Raw genomic sequence first — 19368 nt, 5'->3', positions numbered from 1 at the left:
CACCCAAGATCCACTCAATAGCATGATAAGTGATGCCAGAACCTACTGCGAGGACGATTTGAGAAATAAAAATCAGGGCCGATATTCGAGAACAGCCATTTTCGCTTTCTGGTGTACATAGTCTCGAAGGATTAATCGAATCTGGTCGCGGACCAGACTGGATGCTGCTACTAGAAGTTCATTAGTACATGGAAGTTTCTCTCTCAGATGGCACATACCCATCACTAATGACTCTCCCTTCTCTTCTTGGGCGTTTGGGAGTCTCTCAATGAGCTCTCCAGACATTTCCGCATGCAGAATCTGATCATAGTTTGCACTTCGGTTGTAAACAACAGCTCGGTCGTGGTTCCCGAATTTCATCACGTCGCCAATGATCTGGTCGGATTTCACGTAGATCGAGATGGTCAAGATCTAGTCCAGCACTCAATATATCAGCATCTGATTGCACTAGCAAACGAGGAATATGCTACTTACGTAACGTTTCTTTAAGATATCATCTTCCAGTAGACTATTCAGCGTTGCTTGCACCGCGATCGCGATATCTTCACATGTTAGCGTAAGTTTATTTTATGTCATGGTACTCACCAAGAGTCTCAATCTCCCAGACAAGATGCACTCTTCTCGTTCGAGATGTTGAGGTGTTGTAGCTGTACACGAGCTTTTTGAGATAAGGAATGACAGCTGCGACACCAAAGCCACTAGCCACAAGCACAACACTCTCATATCGATCGACATTCTCGCTCAGGCCATGTGGTCCAATGATCAACGCACGCAACGAAGCTGATCCTTGCGAAGCAGCACGGGCGTGCTTCAGCAGTTCGCGAGAAAACCCACGCCGAGGCTGAATCAGTATGTCCAACGTCTCCTGGGCGCTGTGAGACCACGAGGTGACCATGAATGGATGCACTTGCGCCCATGACCACCAGGTCAACGAAGGCATCCATAAATTGATGTACTGTCCCGCTTCAATCCTCACCGGTCGTGTAAGGGCCACACGAACTTGAATGATTACATCTGAATCTGGTTTCCCATCAATCTTGGGACGGTTACAGGAAACCCGCGCTCGAGGCCATCCCTGCAATGAGAAGACCCGATTCCGATAGAGCAAAAGGCCAAGCTGTAGTAGGAACGCTATTGAAAGTAACGCAACTGTGGTAATAGTACAAATCCTTAAAAGGCGATCACCAGGTGGAACATGTCGCCATGTGGCATATAAAAGAATATATGCAAGGACCTGATGGGCTCGAAGGAAAAGTTCGAAAATATGACGGCGAACATACGGCAGTGTAAGGAGTGAAACTCCTACTACACATCCGGCCCCCTATTTCAAATCAGAGACGATATATATGAAAAGGTTAACAACTTACAATGAGTGCAGAAAGGTTGCTTGTTCGATTCAACGAAAGACTCTTCTGGATCGTAGAAATTAAAACAACATGTAGAACTAACAAACCTGTCACCATCCAAGCAGTGCTCCGATGGATCTGGAGACATGTGTGGCGAGAAATACTCAATATATCCCCGTAGATGCTCAGGTGTCCCCCCGCAAATAAGGCGACCATATTGACCACAGCCAGAGTTCCTGATCTATCTGCAAATTCTGTTGGCGAAGAGACACCGAAACAAAGACAGAACAAATTGGTCCCTGTGTAGAGAAGGTGAATTAAAACAGCCCCACGTGTCCATGGGCCAACGAAGCGATGGCGACGAAGAAAGAATGGAAACATCAAATATCGAGAAATGTACACTTCAAAGCTTTTAGCTATTTGATACACATATGGGAGAACCCTGATCAGGAAAAGAATGACAAAGACACCGCCGGCGGTGATGGCATAAATGCTGATGATATCCATGTTGTTAGGAAGCCGGAAGAAGAAAGAGAAAGGACGGAGACTGTGGGAGGCGTCGAGTATTTATCTAGCCGGTCACGTATGCGACGAACTGAACTTGGGTTCGATACCGAGAGGTTTACGTCCATCTGAGCCAATCACGACTCAAGCTCGTAGTCGGCGCGGTGCAAATCGCCAATATGCGTTACTGTTGACGAAAGGAACCCATCACTACAAGGAAGAACAGACCTATCTGGAGAATATTCTAGACCTTCAGACATGAGTCACACCTTTCTTAGAGACCAAGGAGATCCTCGACTCCAACAGTATAAATCATCTATCTTCCCACGACTACCCTCAAAAACTTTTCCTTCCAAAGTCCGCTCGATCCTAGCTTTACTCAAAATGAGCAGACGTGCATCGTCCAGTTCCCTGGACCAAATGTCCACTAGTCCATCACATCTTGTTCAAGGTAGTGATAGGGAAACCATTACTCTGAAATCTCTCCTTAACGGATCAGGAGAGTTCCGACCCTCCCAAATTGGCATGCTTGTTGGAGGTTCGGATGACTGGTTCGTCGCAGAAAACCGTATTCTCCATCCACGTCGCGAAGGGCCACTGCTTTGACGAAGGTAAGTTGATAAGAGACATCATCTATCTCCATCCCAAAGAATCCTTGTCCGTATGTATTGGGAGGGAATGCTGAATGTTATAGACTTTTCGCTCGATGAAGGTGGCGTTTACCTGAACTACGAGAGGCCAGGAATATCCTTGAGGACGTTGAAGCAATTCAAAATGATCGATCGAATCGCAGTGGCGACGATTTTCGAGAAGGTCCTACACCGCTGAAACTTCCTCCAAATAACGACTGATAGATGTATAGGTGCTGCAAGGATTAATCTATATTCATGAAGTTCTGGGCATCTGCCATGGCAATCTGCAGTGTGACAATATCTATATCAACGAAGATGGCGAAGTTAAAATTGGTAATTGATTTCCAATCACTTGAATGCTCGTAATAGTTCTGCTGATGTCTTGACAGGAGACATCGGGCAGAGCATGGTACAGACAGGAAAGACACCGGATTTTATCCGCGATATGGAGGCGTTTACTGTATTGCACACGATCTACTAGACCTCTCTAGCAGTCCGGATACGAAGAGTTTATCGTGGAAATTGGCCGAAAGCTTCCTTAGAATGCCATTTAATACTGACCTTCGATTCCTTCTCAAGGTATAGATGCTTCACAACGAATTTGGCATTATAGAGCTAACAGCCATATAGCACCCTTTCTTTAGAATCAGCCAGGATTCCTGGTGTTTGGAATACCTTTGGGAAGTACTTTCATTTCACCTCCAGACTCAGAGCTACGTTGGAGACTCTGTATTGGAGAAACTGACCAGCGATGAGAATACTAGCGAAGAGGACAGACGAGGACGGTTCTGAAAATGACTGCTGGCCTAACCGATCCCCAGTGCAATTACGTTTAGTGTATCTTCTTGTGTGATTCTATAAATCTGTGACATGAATTTATGGGATAGTGTCTGATCTGCCAGAACCAGATAATTGGAACTTGTACGTCAAAATCTCCCCGTCTCTTAATGTGCATGACGTCCCAATCTATTCAGCGGATTGGGATTACTAAGACTACTTCGCAGGATCAAGGGGAGATCTCAATGTGGGTCTGGTGACAACTAGTTGAGCACTACAAATCAACGTTTCTTGATGCATATCGAAAATATTCGATTGACATCATCTGTCACTCTCTATGATCCTGTTTGTATGAGATTTTGTGTATATAAACGATCAAAATCCCCAAGCAGCAATGTCTTGGAGGACGTGCAATTGTATAGTGAATAAGATAGCATATATCCTCACTCGAAAGCTTGCTTTTGTACGATCCGGCCGCTTACCGTATACACACTAGTACGTTCTCGGTTCCAATAAAACAAGTCTGTCACGAGAATCTAATGATTGAAGTAGAGACCAGGTTCGTCACAAGAAATAAATTATACATAAGCGATGAGGTATAAACCCTTTAACTATCAAATAATAGACTATGGAGTGCACAGAAGCAAACAAAGACTGCTATAGTAAGACAGCCTAGACATCCTTGATCTCGTGCCTAGTTATAAGACAAAGTCAAATTTACATGGACGCTTTTAATCTCTTTGACCTACGTATTGAGCATTTTGTGGAATGAATAGGGCCAGATTCAATCAATCTAGGGTCGATGTTCGCCATATCAGAGCTGATAGAAGAAGCGGGAGTCTCTATACCGGAGTGGCGATCGGATCCAGAAGAGGGATCTGAATCATCGAAAGATGAATCTTCACGGCCACTAACAAGCTGCCATGGCGGAAGATGTTTCTGCTGAATGTTGATATCGTATGTGTGCACTTCTATAGCATGGACCAAGAAATCAGTGATTTTAGTGAACTTTGGAACATCATTGCACATCTTCCAGGTGCAGCTGATTCCGTCGTAGGCTTTGGCGAGGTGACAATCGATAAGATGGCGCCGCAGAGAATCTAATCGCTTAGGAGGAAATCTGTGTGGAGGCGGATTAGATGTTGAGCGGCGGGATAGACCGTAACAGATGATGCAAACATCCGTCGGGCAGTCAGGAGTTTTTTCTTCGAGGCAGCATGGCTTTTCGTGTTCCGCAGACTCATCATCGTCGAAATTCCAGTTGACTCGATTCCCCCGACGGCTCGGTTCACAGAGAGTACTGAGCGCAACCATATCTTTGGTTGCCTGGATACGTCTGGCAAGAAGATTATCCTCTTCGTAATTCTCTGCGTCTGGACCATAGAAAATCTCAACAAGCCGTTCCCGCTCCGGGAAGATGTATCTGGGGGTGGGAGGCTCCCAGTCCTTCTCGTCGAAGTCGTCGCTATCCTCAGGGTCAGCTTGACCGAGAAGTCGCTTGATCTGTCTGTTCACTTCGAGAATGGGCGCGTTATAGAAGTGATCTTTTCTAGCGGTCTCCTTGGTGTCCTTGGCTAACGTTTTCCGCAGCTGAGAAAGCTCCTTGCAAAGCGATTCGTGCCGCTGGTAGAGATGCGGAAAAGTCTGTCGGGCGTTCTTTTTGGTGCCAGCAAGGGATCGCATCTCCTCCATCACCTCCCGCTTGGCCCGCTTGAGCTCTACAATCCGTGGGTCCTGGCAAATCGTGCGACGCTGTTCCTCGGTCAGTTCAGAGGAGGGAGCGGACAGATCCCGTTTCCGGAGCATACTCCCAGCGGCCTGAAGGAGATGTTCCTGGGGTGGCCGGAGAAGCACCACATTTTGAAGATCGCGTTGAACAAACTGGGATTGGTAGTGCCTCTCAAAAACCCCGTCTCCGGACTGACCGAGCACCCTTTGCCGCTCCTGGCTCGTGAAATGCCCTGTGATAGCATGTTAGATGCTAAATGATCTTTATATATCTAGATCTAGTAGGGGTTGTCCGACTTACGGTTCGCCTCGTTTGCAGTCCAGCGTCGATAATTGTAGTGGCCAACATCATCTTTGAACTTGGCATCCCGACCCAACTCCCGCATCGCTTCTCGGCTGGTGGCATATGCCATCGGCCGAGATTTGTCAAGCTTGAGGCCGTATTCTGTGTGTTGAACATGCCGAAGGAGAGGGGTATCTAGTACCTCGGGTTTCCATTGCAGGGGAAGAGAAGCAGCGTTGTCTGGAACTTGGAGTCGCCATATTATTTCTGGTGTCAGCATAGTATTGGCAAAAGCCTTGTCCCGAAAGGCGTATGTGATGATTTGCAGGATCGGGCAATATGCTAGTTGATAATCACAATGCATGAAAAATCTGGTTCTATTGGGCAGACTTTAGTATTGTAGGACTCCGAGGGTGGCAGTTGTAGTTCTTACCCATCGGCACCCTCAGGTCGGCCTTTTAGATTGCGAAACTCAATGATAGCACATAGGACGTCACGATTGCCATTAGAGTCTTTGAGATAGAAGAGATCAATATCCCGATAACACACCGAGTCTGGAAGATCCTTGGCCGAAACATATTGAGGAATGTCGCTTTGAAAATCCAAGCCTTGTTTTCGTTTGCCCAAGGACGTATTGTTCGGTAGGTAGGCTTTCTGCGGAAGCAGCACACCGGGCCGCGTCCCAGTAATGGAAGACCAGAGCTGGATCGTAGCGAATTGTATCAACATGCTCCCATGACGGAAAAATTTCGAATGGATCCAATGGTGGCGGTACAAAATACAGAAGACGTCCACGCTGAGTGTACTCTTTTCCTTCATCCGTCGAGAGATCGAGTGCTCGGCGGGGAATCTTCCGTTGATAAACTGTGCTCGCCATTAGTCGTGAACTTTGTAGAAGGAAGAAGAACGGTGTACTCTTCGCATCTGTTCTTGGACTCCCTGGTCCATACGACGCCGGGCGAACAAGCTGAAATACTGTTTGAGGCGCCGCCAGTATTCATCGTAGGATTGGAGAAGCTTCTTACGGGAAGTCTTGTGCATCCAATCAAAAAAGTTCATGTAGATTGCCTGGTCCTCAGAGAGAAGATAATCGACATAGTCCTTCTCTAATTGGAGGCAGTACCTATTAGCAGTAAGTATACTTCTAGACCACGGCGGCAAGGGTATAGGTTTTCAATACTTACTTCCGCCAGTACCGTTCAACCACAGCGATTCCTTCCAGGGTCTTGGGCTTGTGGTTGGGAGGAAGCCATCCTATGCTTCGATAATATTCGAGCCTGGTTCGCGTTTCTTCACAGAGGATTGGGTCAGTCCAGTATTGATGCTCTTCGGGATTCGCAGATGGAAGGGGAGACTGCGCCATAGGTAGAGGTAATGGGATGAAGAGAACAAGGAAAATAGGGTTGTAGATTGGGGAGATTGGGGGGAGGAGCAGGTTGGAGGGAGGGAAGTGGACGTTGATAGAAGAGAGAGGAGGAGAGGGGGGCCGGTGCCATCTTATATAGTGGGCGACCAGATCGATCAGAAGGAGACGGCTTAGATCGGGTTCGCAGAGGTATCATAGTCAATGTGAATCGGGTGCGACTTCAAATGAATTCGATCGCGAACAGTTTGTCCCAACGAGCACAATGACTAAGGAAGCTGGCAGCGAATCAGGGCCGACACACGTGATGAGACGTTAAAGCGGCGGCCGGTCTGCAGCGAAACGGTGGTGTGGAAATCCTGCCGTATGAGGCTACAGTAGCGGTCATTTTGAACTTCAATTCCGCAGGTCCAACTATTCTAGTAGTAAATAAAACTATACATATACACATATCCATGGATCCATGGATATCATGGATATGAATATGAATATTGGATTTCTTTCATGGATAATATCCGCGGATATATCCGTGCTCTTAAAATTTAACGGATATGGATATGGATATGCTAAATTTTCATGGATCTTATCCATGGAGAGCCCTATTCTTTCATTACCTGCAACTGCCGCAGTGGCCTTCTTATGCGGTATTGCTTGGTATGGCAAGACGCCTTGTGGACAGTACTAACGGAGCTTGACTAGATAAATAAAGATATGAAAGACAGAGCCTAAGAAAAAAAGAAAAGACACAAGCTTCCAGAACGTATTCGCCATTTCAGAAAAGCAAGCATCAAGCAGTTGGGAAGTGCTTGTATCCTACGTCCTCGACAAAAGTCTGCTGCCAAGGACCCTGAGACTTGTGCTCGGCGAGCTCGACATAGAATTTTCCATGTGCCTCGCCACTGATCTTAGAGTATACGGGAGTCCCATCAGCCTTCCGCTCATCGGCATAATAGAACCTGCTTTTCCGTTAATTCGAAAACTGCTGGAGCGGAAGACGGAAACGCATACTTGAAGCCTTTATTAGAGTATGCGGCAGCAGCAGAGCGGATGATGTGGGCTGTTGCAGATTTACCCACACCACCATCAAGAAGACTTGCAATGGTGGTCTCATTGAGTATATTGCCAGTATAGATGAATGTCTTGGATCTATGATCAGGCAGTCTCTCGAAACTTAAAGCCGCGTGTTGTGCAGCGACAAACGCACTGGTCGTGTTGACGTGCAAGTCTCGACTAAAGTCAGCCAAGGGAATAGACAGGGGTTCCTCTGGATTGTTCGGAGCCCCGGCAGATGCTTCGAGGGTGTCAGTGGTGTTTCGGTAAAGGTTTCCCATGAGGAACATGCTTACCATTGTAGACAACAACACTTGGCAGACCGAGTGATGCCTCGACTTTCGAAAAGATTCCCTTCACGCAATGAGGATCCGATAGGTCAGCAGAAATGCGGACTAAGTCCGCATTTTTGTCTTCTTCCTTGACACTCCTAGATGCCAAGGCAATTTTGTAGCCCTTTGCGACAAAGGCCTGAGCCACATGATGCCCTACATTAGGACCCGATCCGAGAATGAGGATAACCGGAGATGTGCTAGCCATACTTGAGCTTGTACGAATTGAAGAGAGAGAACAACCATTGAGGAAGACATATACTTTCTTTATATAGGCTTAAATGATCAAATTCCAGTTCCATCTGTATTCGTCATCAATCCGTGTGTTTGCTAGTATGACTCTGTTTGCTTGAACCTTATCAATAATCTCACTAAGTGGTTCCGAGTAAGTCGGTACTGTTTGCATCATAATCAGTCAACGTCGATGACAAATCGCATGAGATTATCAACCAAGTTGATCTCACATTAAATGCGCTGCACGGTGAATAGGTAATGGTTATGAATGCATTTCTGATTACTAATGTGCACTTATCTTTCCGCTTTGAGAAAACTGGCAACTTTTGTGTATCTTGGCAATTCAAAGTGAATCCTTACTTTAGGCGCACCATGTGGTATCATGACGGATTCAAAAATCAGCAAAGCGAGCAAACGAGGCTCACGTTCGATATATAAATACATGTACTATCGCTGCTCTCCTGGGCCCATCAACTCTCAGAATTATCCTAAGATTTCATCTCAGTGCTGTTAAACTTTATAAACCATCACAATGTCTTCCTGGGTGATTACCGGAGTTTCGCGTGGCCTTGGCGTACGCTCTTATCCCTGCTTCATGCATAAGACTCGTTTAACTAATACACATACTTCATCATCTAGTTCGAGTTCGTCCGCCAGCTCTCTGAAAACTCTTCCAATACCGTCTTCGGCCTTGTTCGCGATAAAGCAGCCGTCGAGGCCAAGGTTGCTGCTGAAATCGGCCGGAAAAATATTTACATCATTCAGGCTGACACCACGGACCCAATGGAATTGGAGGTAAGGTCATAATTAATCAATTAAACCGAAGTCGCAACTAATCGAAACACCTCATAGAAAGCAGCTCACTATGTTTCCGAGAAAACCAATGGTGCTGTTGATTATGTCATAGCCAATGCCGCGCTTCAATCTAAGACTGCGTTGGTTGGCTTTGATACTCTGTAAGTTCTAGGCGGTGTGACAAAGATTCCTGGGATAGTTGATTTGGAACTAATTCCTCCACAGGAGCCGCGATCCAAAAGCACTTGAACAAGATGTGATTGACCACCTACGAGTCAATACCATCGGCGCCGTCCATCTTTTCAATACTTTCATGCCCCTGATTCTAAAAGGTCGGGCGAAGAAAGTGATTGCCATCTCCACGGGCATGTCGGATCCTGAGATGACACTCAAAGCCGATATCTACCAAGCCACATCCTATGCAATGAGCAAGGCAGCTCTTAATATGGCCATAGCCAAGTTCAGCGCCTTGTACCGTGAGAAAGGTGTACTGTGCATGGCTATATGCCCTGGTGCTGTAGACACCGGCAGTCTTAATATTGGTATGTATTCGTCTTGGCAACTTAAATGGGATGCATTTAGCTAACGTTTGCGTAGAAACAGAGGAGGAGGGACAATTGGCTATGGCTATGTTTGGCAAGTTTAAGCAATATTCACCCACTTTCCAAGGACCTAGGAAGCCAGAAGACAGTGCCAGATCGGTCTTGGCTCTCGTGAATAAGGCTACTGTTGACAGTGGTTATGCAGGCATCTTTCTTTCTCATACGGAATCGAAGCCGTACCTTTGAGACTGTGCACCAAACAGAATTAGGCTAACAGAAAACGTTAATATGTTGATTTCTTCTTGTATCCCGTTTAAAGTAAGCTATGGACCATGGAAGATACGTGCCTTTTGGCTCAAAATACACCAAGAACAAAAGTTTCCAGACAACCCCACCCAAAATCGCAATGTGCCAATGTAATAGGAGGTTAGTCCGTTGGTTAGACAGGAGGAATTATCAATATGGTAGAAGATCGTTCGGTGTCTTTGAGATGTTTATTAACAAAGGTACTGTTCCTAATGTACAGAGACTGAAGCTTGAGAAAAGAAAACAATCCTAGTTACAAGGAACCTCCTTCTTATGCATGCATGAGTCGTTCACAGGAGGCATCGCGTTGTCCACCTAGTTGGTGTGACTTGTGGCTTGTCACAGATATCATGTGTACTGTTTCAGACTTTCGGTACTGTTACAACTTTGCCCTCTCCGAAGGATGCTCGTCCGCGAGTATCATGCTTGTGCTCATCGGTAAATAAAACCAGCGACTATCCTCGTTAAAAATCCTAGTGGGAAAAAGAGTAATAGTCCTAGTTCAATTCTCTTTATTTTACTTCCTGCTATGCCTCTTCTTCGGTGGGCTATCCATGACTTTGTGTCCCCTCTGTGTTCGCATTGCCTTTTCATATCAGCGAATAGTTTCTTGCGCGTTGCCCATATCTATCTTGGGGACCCATTGATTGTATTTAGCAGGCCAACCAGTCCATTTGACTAGGTAGTGAGGTTGATTGTTGATCATCATCTTGTCTTTGATCTCTTCAACTTCCCACTCCTCGTCATCTTCTAAGTTGGGCAGTGGCATGAATTTTCCGTCTTCGCGCGTGTGATACTTTTCTAGAAACTAGATAGGGAAAATATCATGAAGTAGCTCATACTTCGCCGGTAGAGCTAACTGGTAAGCCTGGTTACCAATTCTTTGAAGGACACATAGTGATCCGATCCAGCAGGGTTATACTTTCTTATTTTTTAACCATAGGTTCTTGGATGACAACTTGACCAAGTCACCTCGCTTGAATAGCATTGATTAGTGGCATTGATTGTAGTATTTAATTTGTCTTTCTTGGGCATTCAAGATCTATTCTCGAATTTGTTCTTGCAATGCATGTAGGCGCTCAACCCGGTCATGCGCAGCTGGTGCCTCCTCTTTTGTGACGTTGTCTACAACGTTGAATTGCAATTTAGGGTCGTAGCTATATAGTGCCTTGAAAGGGCTTATCTATGTTGTAGTATTCTTACTGTTGTTATATGCAAATTCTGCAGCAGGCAAAAGTTTGGCCCAGTTCATCTGTTTAAGACTTGTATAAGCATGTAAGTAATTCTTAAGGATTCAATTCAAGATCCCAGTTTGACCATCGGTCTGTAGATAAAATACAGTACTCATCCTTCACTTGATTAAGGAATAAGCGCAGACTTCCGCCCAAAACTTGGATGTAATTCTTATATCTCGGTCAGACACGATTCCTCGTGGAGATCTATAGCTTAACTCAATTCTCTTATGGAATAAGACTGCAAAATCAGCTGCGGATATATCTCCCTGGGTTAAGATAAACTTAGCTATCTTTGTATAGCGATCAATAATGACAAGGATTGTATTATACTCCCCTGTGCCTATGTAACAACGTTACAAGGGATATATATATATAATTACGTTCGAGAGGAGTCACTGAAGGCAAGCACACAAGGTAGGGTATGGAATGTCAATGTACTGAAACCTATCTCTCCTGCTTCCGCAGCATGCATTCTATATAAGAGACATTGATGTTGTTTCGTGACAAACATCATTGACCACAGCCAGCTGAAAGTTGTCCATAGCCAGCTGAACATTTGACCATGACCAGCTGAAGTATCCACACTTTTGCCACTCTCCGTTGAGTTTGTCCTCGTATCAAACCAACCCTAATCCCTAAGAGATTGGACAAGCATGTTGGTTGTTACAGCCTATGTATGATGAAGGTAATTATATAATGAAATCTAATAAAACTTCCTTCTAAGGCCTCTCTAGGATAGGTAATGGTTTAAGTTTGCGATATAGCTTGTGTCTCGGAATCGCGATATTTTGACAAGTAGGGTATGTAACCACGTATTCTCGTACACACCCGCAGCCTATACGATGGGCTGAAGCGGACAGAAGATATAGCTCTGGCTCAACTTTGGACAGGAATGACCAGGCTTAATAGCTACCTAGTCAGGATAGGAGCCACAGAATCAGACCTTTACATCTATGGCTAGGCAAGCGAGACTATAGAGCACTTCCTATTCCGCTGCACAAAGTAGATGGGAATGAGAGAAGGCATGTTACAGTGCACGGAAATAAGAAGAGGAAGCCTATCATTCTATCTTGGAGGAAAGGCATAATCTGATTCTAAACAATAATAACCAGACATCAAAGCAGTACAAACGATAATTAGATATGCAATATCAACAGGAAAACTCAACATGGAACAGGAACAGGAACCAAGTCAGACACAGCAAAGCCAATACTAACTAACTACTCCCACCCTCATATACGATAGACATTGCTGCAGCCACTGAGGATAGGACGCTATTTACTTGAAGAAGACAGCCTTTAAGCTGGTCTATCAATTCTTTTGTACTCAAGATGGGGGAACCACATGTCAAGGAGGCCTCAACCTCAGATATAAAGATAAACACGTGGAAGCAGCAAAAGCAGGGGCTTATAGGAGGATAGGTCGGAAACACACGAATTATATATATCATACCGCGTCGAGGTCGAATAGCTACAACAGACAGACAATCAGAAAAATATGACTTTACCAATTGGTTACTAAGCTACTTGTATGCACATGTGCAGAAGCGCACCCACAGATTCATTAATTGATTTATTCACCTAAGCGTCCCAACCGCCCCGCAGGTGTTAGATAAAACCGGATATCCAGCAAGACAGTGTCAGATAATTCGGATATCCGGAGGCAGTAAAAGGAAGTGAACAATCAGAAGCCCTATCTTATAGCCCCCAAAATTTACCCCTCTTGATGACTCACAAATCACCCCGCCAAAAGTGTCTATAAAAGACCCGGCTTTGAAACCTGATGGAGAGAGAGAGAGACAGAACTCAATACATACAATCTTGCTAGTCACTTCTTTTCTTTGATCCTAGTAAAACACTCTTCAGGATTGGCCTGGAATAAACCGACTAATCCGACAGCAGGCAGCCATGCGGCATGTGTCCTAATCCTGACCGCCAGCTCCGGTCCTATATACACGAAATAACTATGTATCTGGATGATTTTAAAATGAAATGACAAGCTGGTGTATTCTTATTAGAGTGCATTGCTGCTGCTTTGGCTGTGTAGTGGTTGCTATACCCTTGATGACTTACCACTCCGCTAGAGGTCTAAATCTATACTCCCAAATTGCCCAAGGAGCTTGGTTTCCAACATGAATTTTGCTGCTCTGGCGGTGTATTTTCTATCAGAGAGAGAACTCTCCTTACATCGGATGACTACGTTCCTTCATTCTTCCACGCGTTACACTCTCTCTTGAATATGGGATAGCTCAGTAAGATATATGTGACTGTTCGTGCTCTACGTTAGTATTGACATTCTCCATCGTTGATTCCTAAAATCTTTCTTTGATATAGGAGATGACGTAGGCTGATATTACCTGTCTGCATCTGTGTTAAGATAAATGAGAGAGGTCTGTAGAGTCTAGTATAAAGTTCTATATTCATCTTCGATTGTTTAGTAAGGATCTGGAAGGGCATACAGCCTCGCTGATTTTGTTGCTACTCCTATTCCTATTATTTATGAGCTAGAGTCTTCAAGTCTCTCTTGAGCGCTGACAAAGGCTACTAGAGTCCAACTAGTCTTGGAGCAGTACTGTTCATGTCCACTGGAATCTGTCTATCCCTATTATTTTCGATTAATCTCCATCCAGATGCCTCTTTTGCTGTTCTGTCCGCTCACTCATTACCCTTAATTCCCTGGTGGGTATTACTCCAACACGATAAAGGGACTCCAGTCGATCAATTGTCGTGTCATGAATGACGGTATTTATTTTAAATCTTCCACGTTCTATCAAGACTGTCAGTGTATAAGGATTAAGTGTTCCAAACAGGCAAACCAAGGAATACGAGGGCTTAATACAATTTATAGCCTATCAACCTGTGTATATTCCGGACGGAAAGCGCAACCCCAATGGTGGAAAAGATGCGCCTCGTCAACAAATTGATTTCAGGTTCTTCAAAAATATATCGCAATTGCTCATTCGTAGCCAACTCAGGGCTTAGTAAAAGATGCGTATATGCCTCTTTCTTGATGTTCATTAATAGACCAGTCCTATCAGTACCTTTGTTATAAATGTAACAACCAACATGCCTGTCCAATCTCTTAGGGGTTAGGGTTAGTTTAATATGAGAACAGAGAGTTGGCAAAAGTATGGATATTTCAACTGGTCATGGTCAAGGTTCAGCTGGCTATGATTAATAATGTATTGCCACGAAACAACATGAATATCTTTTATATAGAATGCATGCTGCGGAAGCAGAAGAGAGAAGTTTCAGTACATTGACATTCCATACCCTACCTTGTGCACTTAGTTCTTAGTGATCCCTCTCGAATGTGACTATACATATCCCTCGTAACGTTGTTGAATAAATAGAGGATGGCCATGTAGCCGTGTTATCGCTTCGGATTGCTCAAATGTCAGGTGACAGAATCGATGAATCCAGCACTCCCTAACATCATGCTGTACAAGCTCTACAACAAGATTTCGGAGAATTTGAGGCGTTGGAGGTAATCCACGAGACGAGAGCTTCGAGATATGATGAAGAAGAACTTCTTCTTGGGCATCTGTAAGGAGTTTGCGGTGAATAGAAGTTGCTTTCTGGTTTGATACGGTCTGGCCTTTATACCGGCGCCTTAGGGTCGAATGCTCAAGATTATATTTTCTGGCAGTTTTGGCATATTGAGGCGTTTTTTGTGATTCTAGATCACTAATTGCCTTTAAAATATCTGCTTCGTTGACCATATTATCGAATTTTGAATGTTATTTGTAGGAGCGGGGTAAAACGGGCATCGAGTGATCGGGAACGATAGTAGCAGTAGCCATCCTGGATATTCACCCTTGTTTATCCTCCACCAATAACACAAACAATTCGGATAAGCTGCAGAAGAGAAAGAATTTTATAGTGCGAGGTGTCCTAAACCTTCGCTGTCTTAGCAAATTTAATATATCACAATCAGCTGTTCCTGTGCCGTATACGATGTGACCAGTGACCACCTGGCCTATCCAAGCAATTGGTTACCAACCCATTTTAGGAAGTTTTTCTAGCAAACACGTCTAGAGCTCCGAAATGAATATGAATAATATTCATGAATATTCAACAAAGGATGAGGGAGATGTCTGAAGTTTGAACTTGCTCCTAAGATTATATGTGAAATAGTCACAGAAAAACTATATACAAACAAAAAACCTGCTAAAATCGATAAGGAAATCCGTTTATTAAGCATATTTATGCCGAGTCCCGGCATTCATTACCATATTGCCCCTTAAGGAACATCAGCCATCTAAGAGTCTGTAACTGTAATGGAGCAGAGTCAATAGAGTAGAATGCATAGCATAGAAGACTAACAAGACGTGAGCTGAAGAGAAGAACCTAATCTACAAGGGAGCAAGCCCATATTTATGTCTGCGCAGGGCCTGCTCCAGGGCACGCTTCCTGATAGAGCACGCCTGCTAGATCTGTACAAAGATCTTAAACAAAAGAATACAACAAACCTACCAACAAAGCCTTTGGTGAAGCTATTCCCAAGACGTGAAACTCATAGAACAAAGGTCCTCAGAGGTGTCCTTGGTGTCATAAACCCTCACCGCCTCTGCTTGCTTGGCGGTGCCGCTGCCTAAGGCAGACCTCTGAGTCAGATCCGTGACTGTGTGTGTGTGTGTGTGTGTGTGTGTGTGTATTTAACGGCCGTGGTTCGTGACTCTCACGCTTCCCACCGATCCCTACTGGGACATAGGCCGCCAAGGGGTGAATCTCGGGTTCAGATCCTATCGGATTAATATACAAATAAGAGACTCTTTGGCGCATTTCCATAGCTGCCGTGGTCTTACAGGGAGTCCACTTCTGAGTGAGTTTTGGGTATACGCTAGCTGCAATGGTCCACCTACGCTCCATGACCCATAATTCTGCCACCATAGTAATTAAGCAGTGAGTGTTAAAAGAAAGAAGGAAAGAAGGAAAGAAAGAGGGAAAAGAGAGATATGAGGGAAAAGTAGGGCTGACTTAGCTAGGTGCTAAGGAGAGGTTGGCGAGGGCAGATGTCCTGAAAGAAACGGGTCTCTACTAGCCATGTAGCTAGTTTTTGTGCTCCTTTCGCAGTGCCTAGAAGGAAAGAGATGATCTCAAAAGGGGGCCCAGGAGGATGAGGGGCTCGTCTCTTAGCTATATGACAGAAGAAGAAGTGTAGAGGTGCTTTTTATGCTCTGCATCAACAGAGAAGATAAGCATCATCATGGTTAAAACATTCATAGTATTCTACAAAGTCTCTATAACCAGTGCGAGCTACAATAATATAGCTGAGGTCAAGTCGGTTGAGTTGAAGCTCCCTAAGGTGCTTAGGAGAAGTAGTTATTTCTAGATCTTGATATATCTATGGTGCCACCTTCTGCCATTGTGACTGAGCAGCGGATATGGATTGATCCTTAGCATATCTCTTTAGCGAGGCATATGAGGGCTTATATGGAGGGAGAGAGGTCGAGGTGGCTCCCTCGTTGGCAGCAAGGTCAGCCGCTTCATTTTTGGGGATTTTGGCATGTCTGGGGACCCATCGGATACAGATAGAGCCACTTTTGGTATGCGGAAGCCTTTTGTGTAGTGGCTAGGCAGCTATAAGAGTGCGAAAGGATTTAAAGACTTCTTAAGAGGATCCTGTAGAGGGAGATAGAAGGTGTATAGCAACTTCCAGGTTGTTAAGGCAGATCCATAAGTTGGTAGTAAATTGAGCTGTTGGGTATACTATTACTGCCTGAGCGCTAGCTAGAGCAGCTTCTACTTCGGCATTAAAGACTTCTTTCCCATGTCTATATAAGAGTGAGGAGCGGAGGAACTAGTGATATGCTTGAAATCCAATATAGCCACCCCCTGCACGTCCATCTACTAGTCTAGATCTATCTAAAAAGATTACAATATCTGAGCTAGGGATGGTGTGTTGGAAATCTGCGAAATCAGCCGCTACCTATTCTAAGGGAGCTCCTATTCAAGCTTGAGTATTCTCATGAGGCTCGCGAGAGTGCCAGGGAGCATATTAGAGAGGGTTTTTCTATTTAGAGTTTAAGAGGGCCAGTGTACAGCGGGCAAACCAGCTGATTTATCAGCTATTACTGGTGATCTATTCTGCGCGTCTTCAAAGTGGGTGATAAGGGTCAAGACGCCATAGGCGGACAGTTGCAAGGAGGGCTATTCAATCTAGTTTGATTTCTAGTGGAGAGAATCCAGACTCTCAATAAAGGACAGGCTTTGGGGTTGTATGGAAGACTGGAAGGACTGCTCTTGCACCTATTAGTATTACTTTAGTTGGTTTCTCAAGATGTTCTCTAACTCAGTTTGAAGTCTAGGAAGGCCCAGGGCGAGTATGTCCTGGTCACTAGGTTTCTACACCATAGTATACTTTATAGAGTACATAGACTGATATAGTCTGCTATAGTAAATAAGATTTGACTCCTTAGATAGCATTCTCTAGAGAGTGAAGAGTGTTAGCTATAGTAAGGGCTTTAGATGCTATTTCTCTAATATGCTATTTAAATGTTAGCTTTTTGTCAAAGAAGATTCCCAGCCATTGTAGATATAGCTATTTAATATTTTCTAATATTGTAATAGATCTAGCTTTTACTAAAGATATGTAGGTTGGGTCCTGGTCTGCTTTATGTTGGGAGAAGTGAAGAAGCTCATATTTATCTAGTGTGAATGTAATGCTCTCTGTAGTGCTCTAGTTAAGAGCTTCTTAAAATGATTCTAATAAGGCTTCGCAGTTAGTAGTAAGAGATATTGAGATTGCTAGGTTGGCTGTGTCGTCTGCGTAACTAAATCTGTTCCTTGGGTTTTCTAGATGGAATAGAGGCGCTATGTAGAGTATAAAAAGAATACCAGATGCTGGGGATCCTTGTGGAAGACCGCAGGCAATGTCTGTTGAGGGGCTGATCTCTCCATCGAGTTAGATCTGAACTGATCTTCCTGTAGCGAAGGAGGCAATCCAGAGAACGAGATTGGTATGCCAGCCCTGCTCACGTAATCTGCGGATCAGTCTGCCAGGAAGCACGGCATCAAATGCGCCTTTGACATCTAGGGTAAGGAGTGAGGCAGTCATACCTTGATTTAGCACCTATTCAACATCATGTGTTAGGCATATGGTCAGGTCAGTTGCAGATTTTAGTGGGAAAGCCCCAAACTATTGCCTTGCTAATACTTTATAATATATAAAGATCTATGCTATATTCCATGCCATCAAGCGCTCAAGTCCTTTGCCAAGAACTAATAGGAGAGCGATTAGTCTATATGATCTAGGTGAAGACCAATCAGTCTCTTTTAGTTTCTGGATGATTGCTAAGATTGTATATTAAAAGCATTTAGGATAATAACCAATCTTTATGCACCCTTGATATAGCATTAGTATCTTATCTTTGATTAGAGGCCATGCTACTTTGAGTATGCACGTTGGGATTTCATCTGCGCCAGGGGCTGTGTTTCCTGCCTAAAGTACTGACTCCTCCACTTGTAGCATCAATATATCTGGGAAGTAGAGACTAGTGGAAGGGACTGCTGGGGAGTCTAGAGGTATGTCTCCGCCTCTGCTGAGTTCTAGAGAAGATTGTAGACTAGTATGTCTCATTTCTTGTGTATAGTAACTACTGGGAGGCTGTTGGGCCTCAGCAGATCTTTCAGTGGAGGGCTTTGGAAGATGCCTGTAGACTTATGCTATTTGCTCATGTCAAAAACATCCTTCATTTGTGATACTATAGAGAGCTTATCTTGCCAAAATTGTCGTTGAGACTATCTAGTAGTCTGGCAGAAGTCTGTCTTAAGTAGAAGCCTGAGCAGTAATTGTGTAAAGCTTTCTTATAGTCTTCATTCTACCATGGTTATTCTATACCTTGTGTCAGGGTTCTCTTAGCAGAGCCTCTATATGCTCCTTGGATTGCAGATGTTAGTTTTTTAGCAAGAGCATCGAGGTCTTCTTCTGTCATGGTTGGGCTCTCAATGCTAGCAAGATTAGAGGTGAGAAGCGAGAGGAAGCAGGTGTGGTCTAGTGTATCAAATCTTAATTTCTGAGCTGTTTCCTTGTATCTCTGACCCCATGGAACAGTGGTGACTAGTGGTTGATGATCTGAGGTTGCATCTAAGTGGCTCGCTATACTAGTTTTAGCTCCCGCGAGTGCCAAGAGGGCTTGAGGCAAAGCTGAGGTCCAACATGTTACCCCTTTCATGTGTGGGACAGTCTATATCAGAGATGAGGATTAGACTCTGGAGGTCCAGCCAGTTAATAAATGGC

The 19368-nt window shown here is 44.4% G+C and overlaps 6 protein-coding genes across 6 annotated transcripts, besides 5 other annotated features; 1 reads left to right on the top strand and 5 right to left on the bottom strand.

Annotated features, from left to right (window-relative positions):
* Nucleotides 1-72: 72 nt before the first annotated feature.
* On the bottom strand, nt 73-1562 carry TSTA_009310 (uncharacterized protein; the record flags this gene model as incomplete). Its single annotated transcript, XM_002482998.1, has 4 exons — nt 73-411; nt 475-542; nt 586-1321; nt 1368-1562. 4 exons carry the CDS (start codon nt 1560-1562, stop codon nt 73-75), a joined length of 1338 nt encoding a protein of 445 aa, XP_002483043.1.
* A 2414-nt stretch (nt 1563-3976) lies between these two features.
* TSTA_009300 (uncharacterized protein) lies at nt 3977-6633 on the bottom strand (the record flags this gene model as incomplete). Its single annotated transcript, XM_002482997.1, has 5 exons — nt 3977-5220; nt 5289-5647; nt 5704-6134; nt 6186-6393; nt 6455-6633. The coding sequence occupies 5 exons, from the start codon at nt 6631-6633 to the stop codon at nt 3977-3979; spliced, it is 2421 nt and encodes an 806-aa protein (XP_002483042.1).
* Nucleotides 6634-7420: 787 nt separating this feature from the next.
* Nucleotides 7421-8461, bottom strand: TSTA_009290 (short-chain dehydrogenase, putative; the record flags this gene model as incomplete). Its single annotated transcript, XM_002482996.1, has 3 exons — nt 7980-8461; nt 7642-7924; nt 7421-7589 (listed from the first exon to the last, which is right to left on the bottom strand). The coding sequence occupies exons 1-3, from the start codon at nt 8221-8223 to the stop codon at nt 7421-7423; spliced, it is 696 nt and encodes a 231-aa protein (XP_002483041.1). The 5' UTR covers nt 8224-8461.
* A 320-nt stretch (nt 8462-8781) lies between these two features.
* TSTA_009280 (carbonyl reductase, putative) lies at nt 8782-9832 on the top strand (the record flags this gene model as incomplete). The annotated part of the gene is made up of 5 exons (XM_002482995.1): nt 8782-8823; nt 8889-9044; nt 9102-9205; nt 9270-9586; nt 9642-9832. The coding sequence occupies 5 exons, from the start codon at nt 8782-8784 to the stop codon at nt 9830-9832; spliced, it is 810 nt and encodes a 269-aa protein (XP_002483040.1).
* Nucleotides 9833-10487: 655 nt separating this feature from the next.
* Nucleotides 10488-10880, bottom strand: TSTA_009270 (uncharacterized protein; the record flags this gene model as incomplete). Its single annotated transcript, XM_002482994.1, has 2 exons — nt 10488-10700; nt 10815-10880. 2 exons carry the CDS (start codon nt 10878-10880, stop codon nt 10488-10490), a joined length of 279 nt encoding a protein of 92 aa, XP_002483039.1.
* Nucleotides 10818-11471: a mobile genetic element.
* Nucleotides 11472-13958: 2487 nt separating this feature from the next.
* On the bottom strand, nt 13959-14848 carry TSTA_009260 (uncharacterized protein; the record flags this gene model as incomplete). The annotated part of the gene is made up of 3 exons (XM_002482993.1): nt 13959-14157; nt 14405-14412; nt 14450-14848. 3 exons carry the CDS (start codon nt 14846-14848, stop codon nt 13959-13961), a joined length of 606 nt encoding a protein of 201 aa, XP_002483038.1.
* Nucleotides 14534-14839: a mobile genetic element.
* Nucleotides 14849-15751: 903 nt separating the features above from the next.
* Nucleotides 15752-15782: a microsatellite.
* A 259-nt stretch (nt 15783-16041) lies between these two features.
* Nucleotides 16042-16076: a microsatellite.
* Nucleotides 16077-16350: 274 nt separating this feature from the next.
* Nucleotides 16351-18564: a mobile genetic element.
* Between the last annotated feature and the right edge of the window lie 804 nt (nt 18565-19368).

This window comes from Talaromyces stipitatus, genomic scaffold, assembly GCF_000003125.1.
Source record: "Talaromyces stipitatus ATCC 10500 scf_1105507295549 genomic scaffold, whole genome shotgun sequence".
NCBI classification, from domain to species: domain Eukaryota; kingdom Fungi; phylum Ascomycota; class Eurotiomycetes; order Eurotiales; family Trichocomaceae; genus Talaromyces; species Talaromyces stipitatus.
The sequence above is the reverse complement of the archived record's forward strand: the minus strand, read 5'-3'. Positions and strand labels throughout refer to the sequence as shown.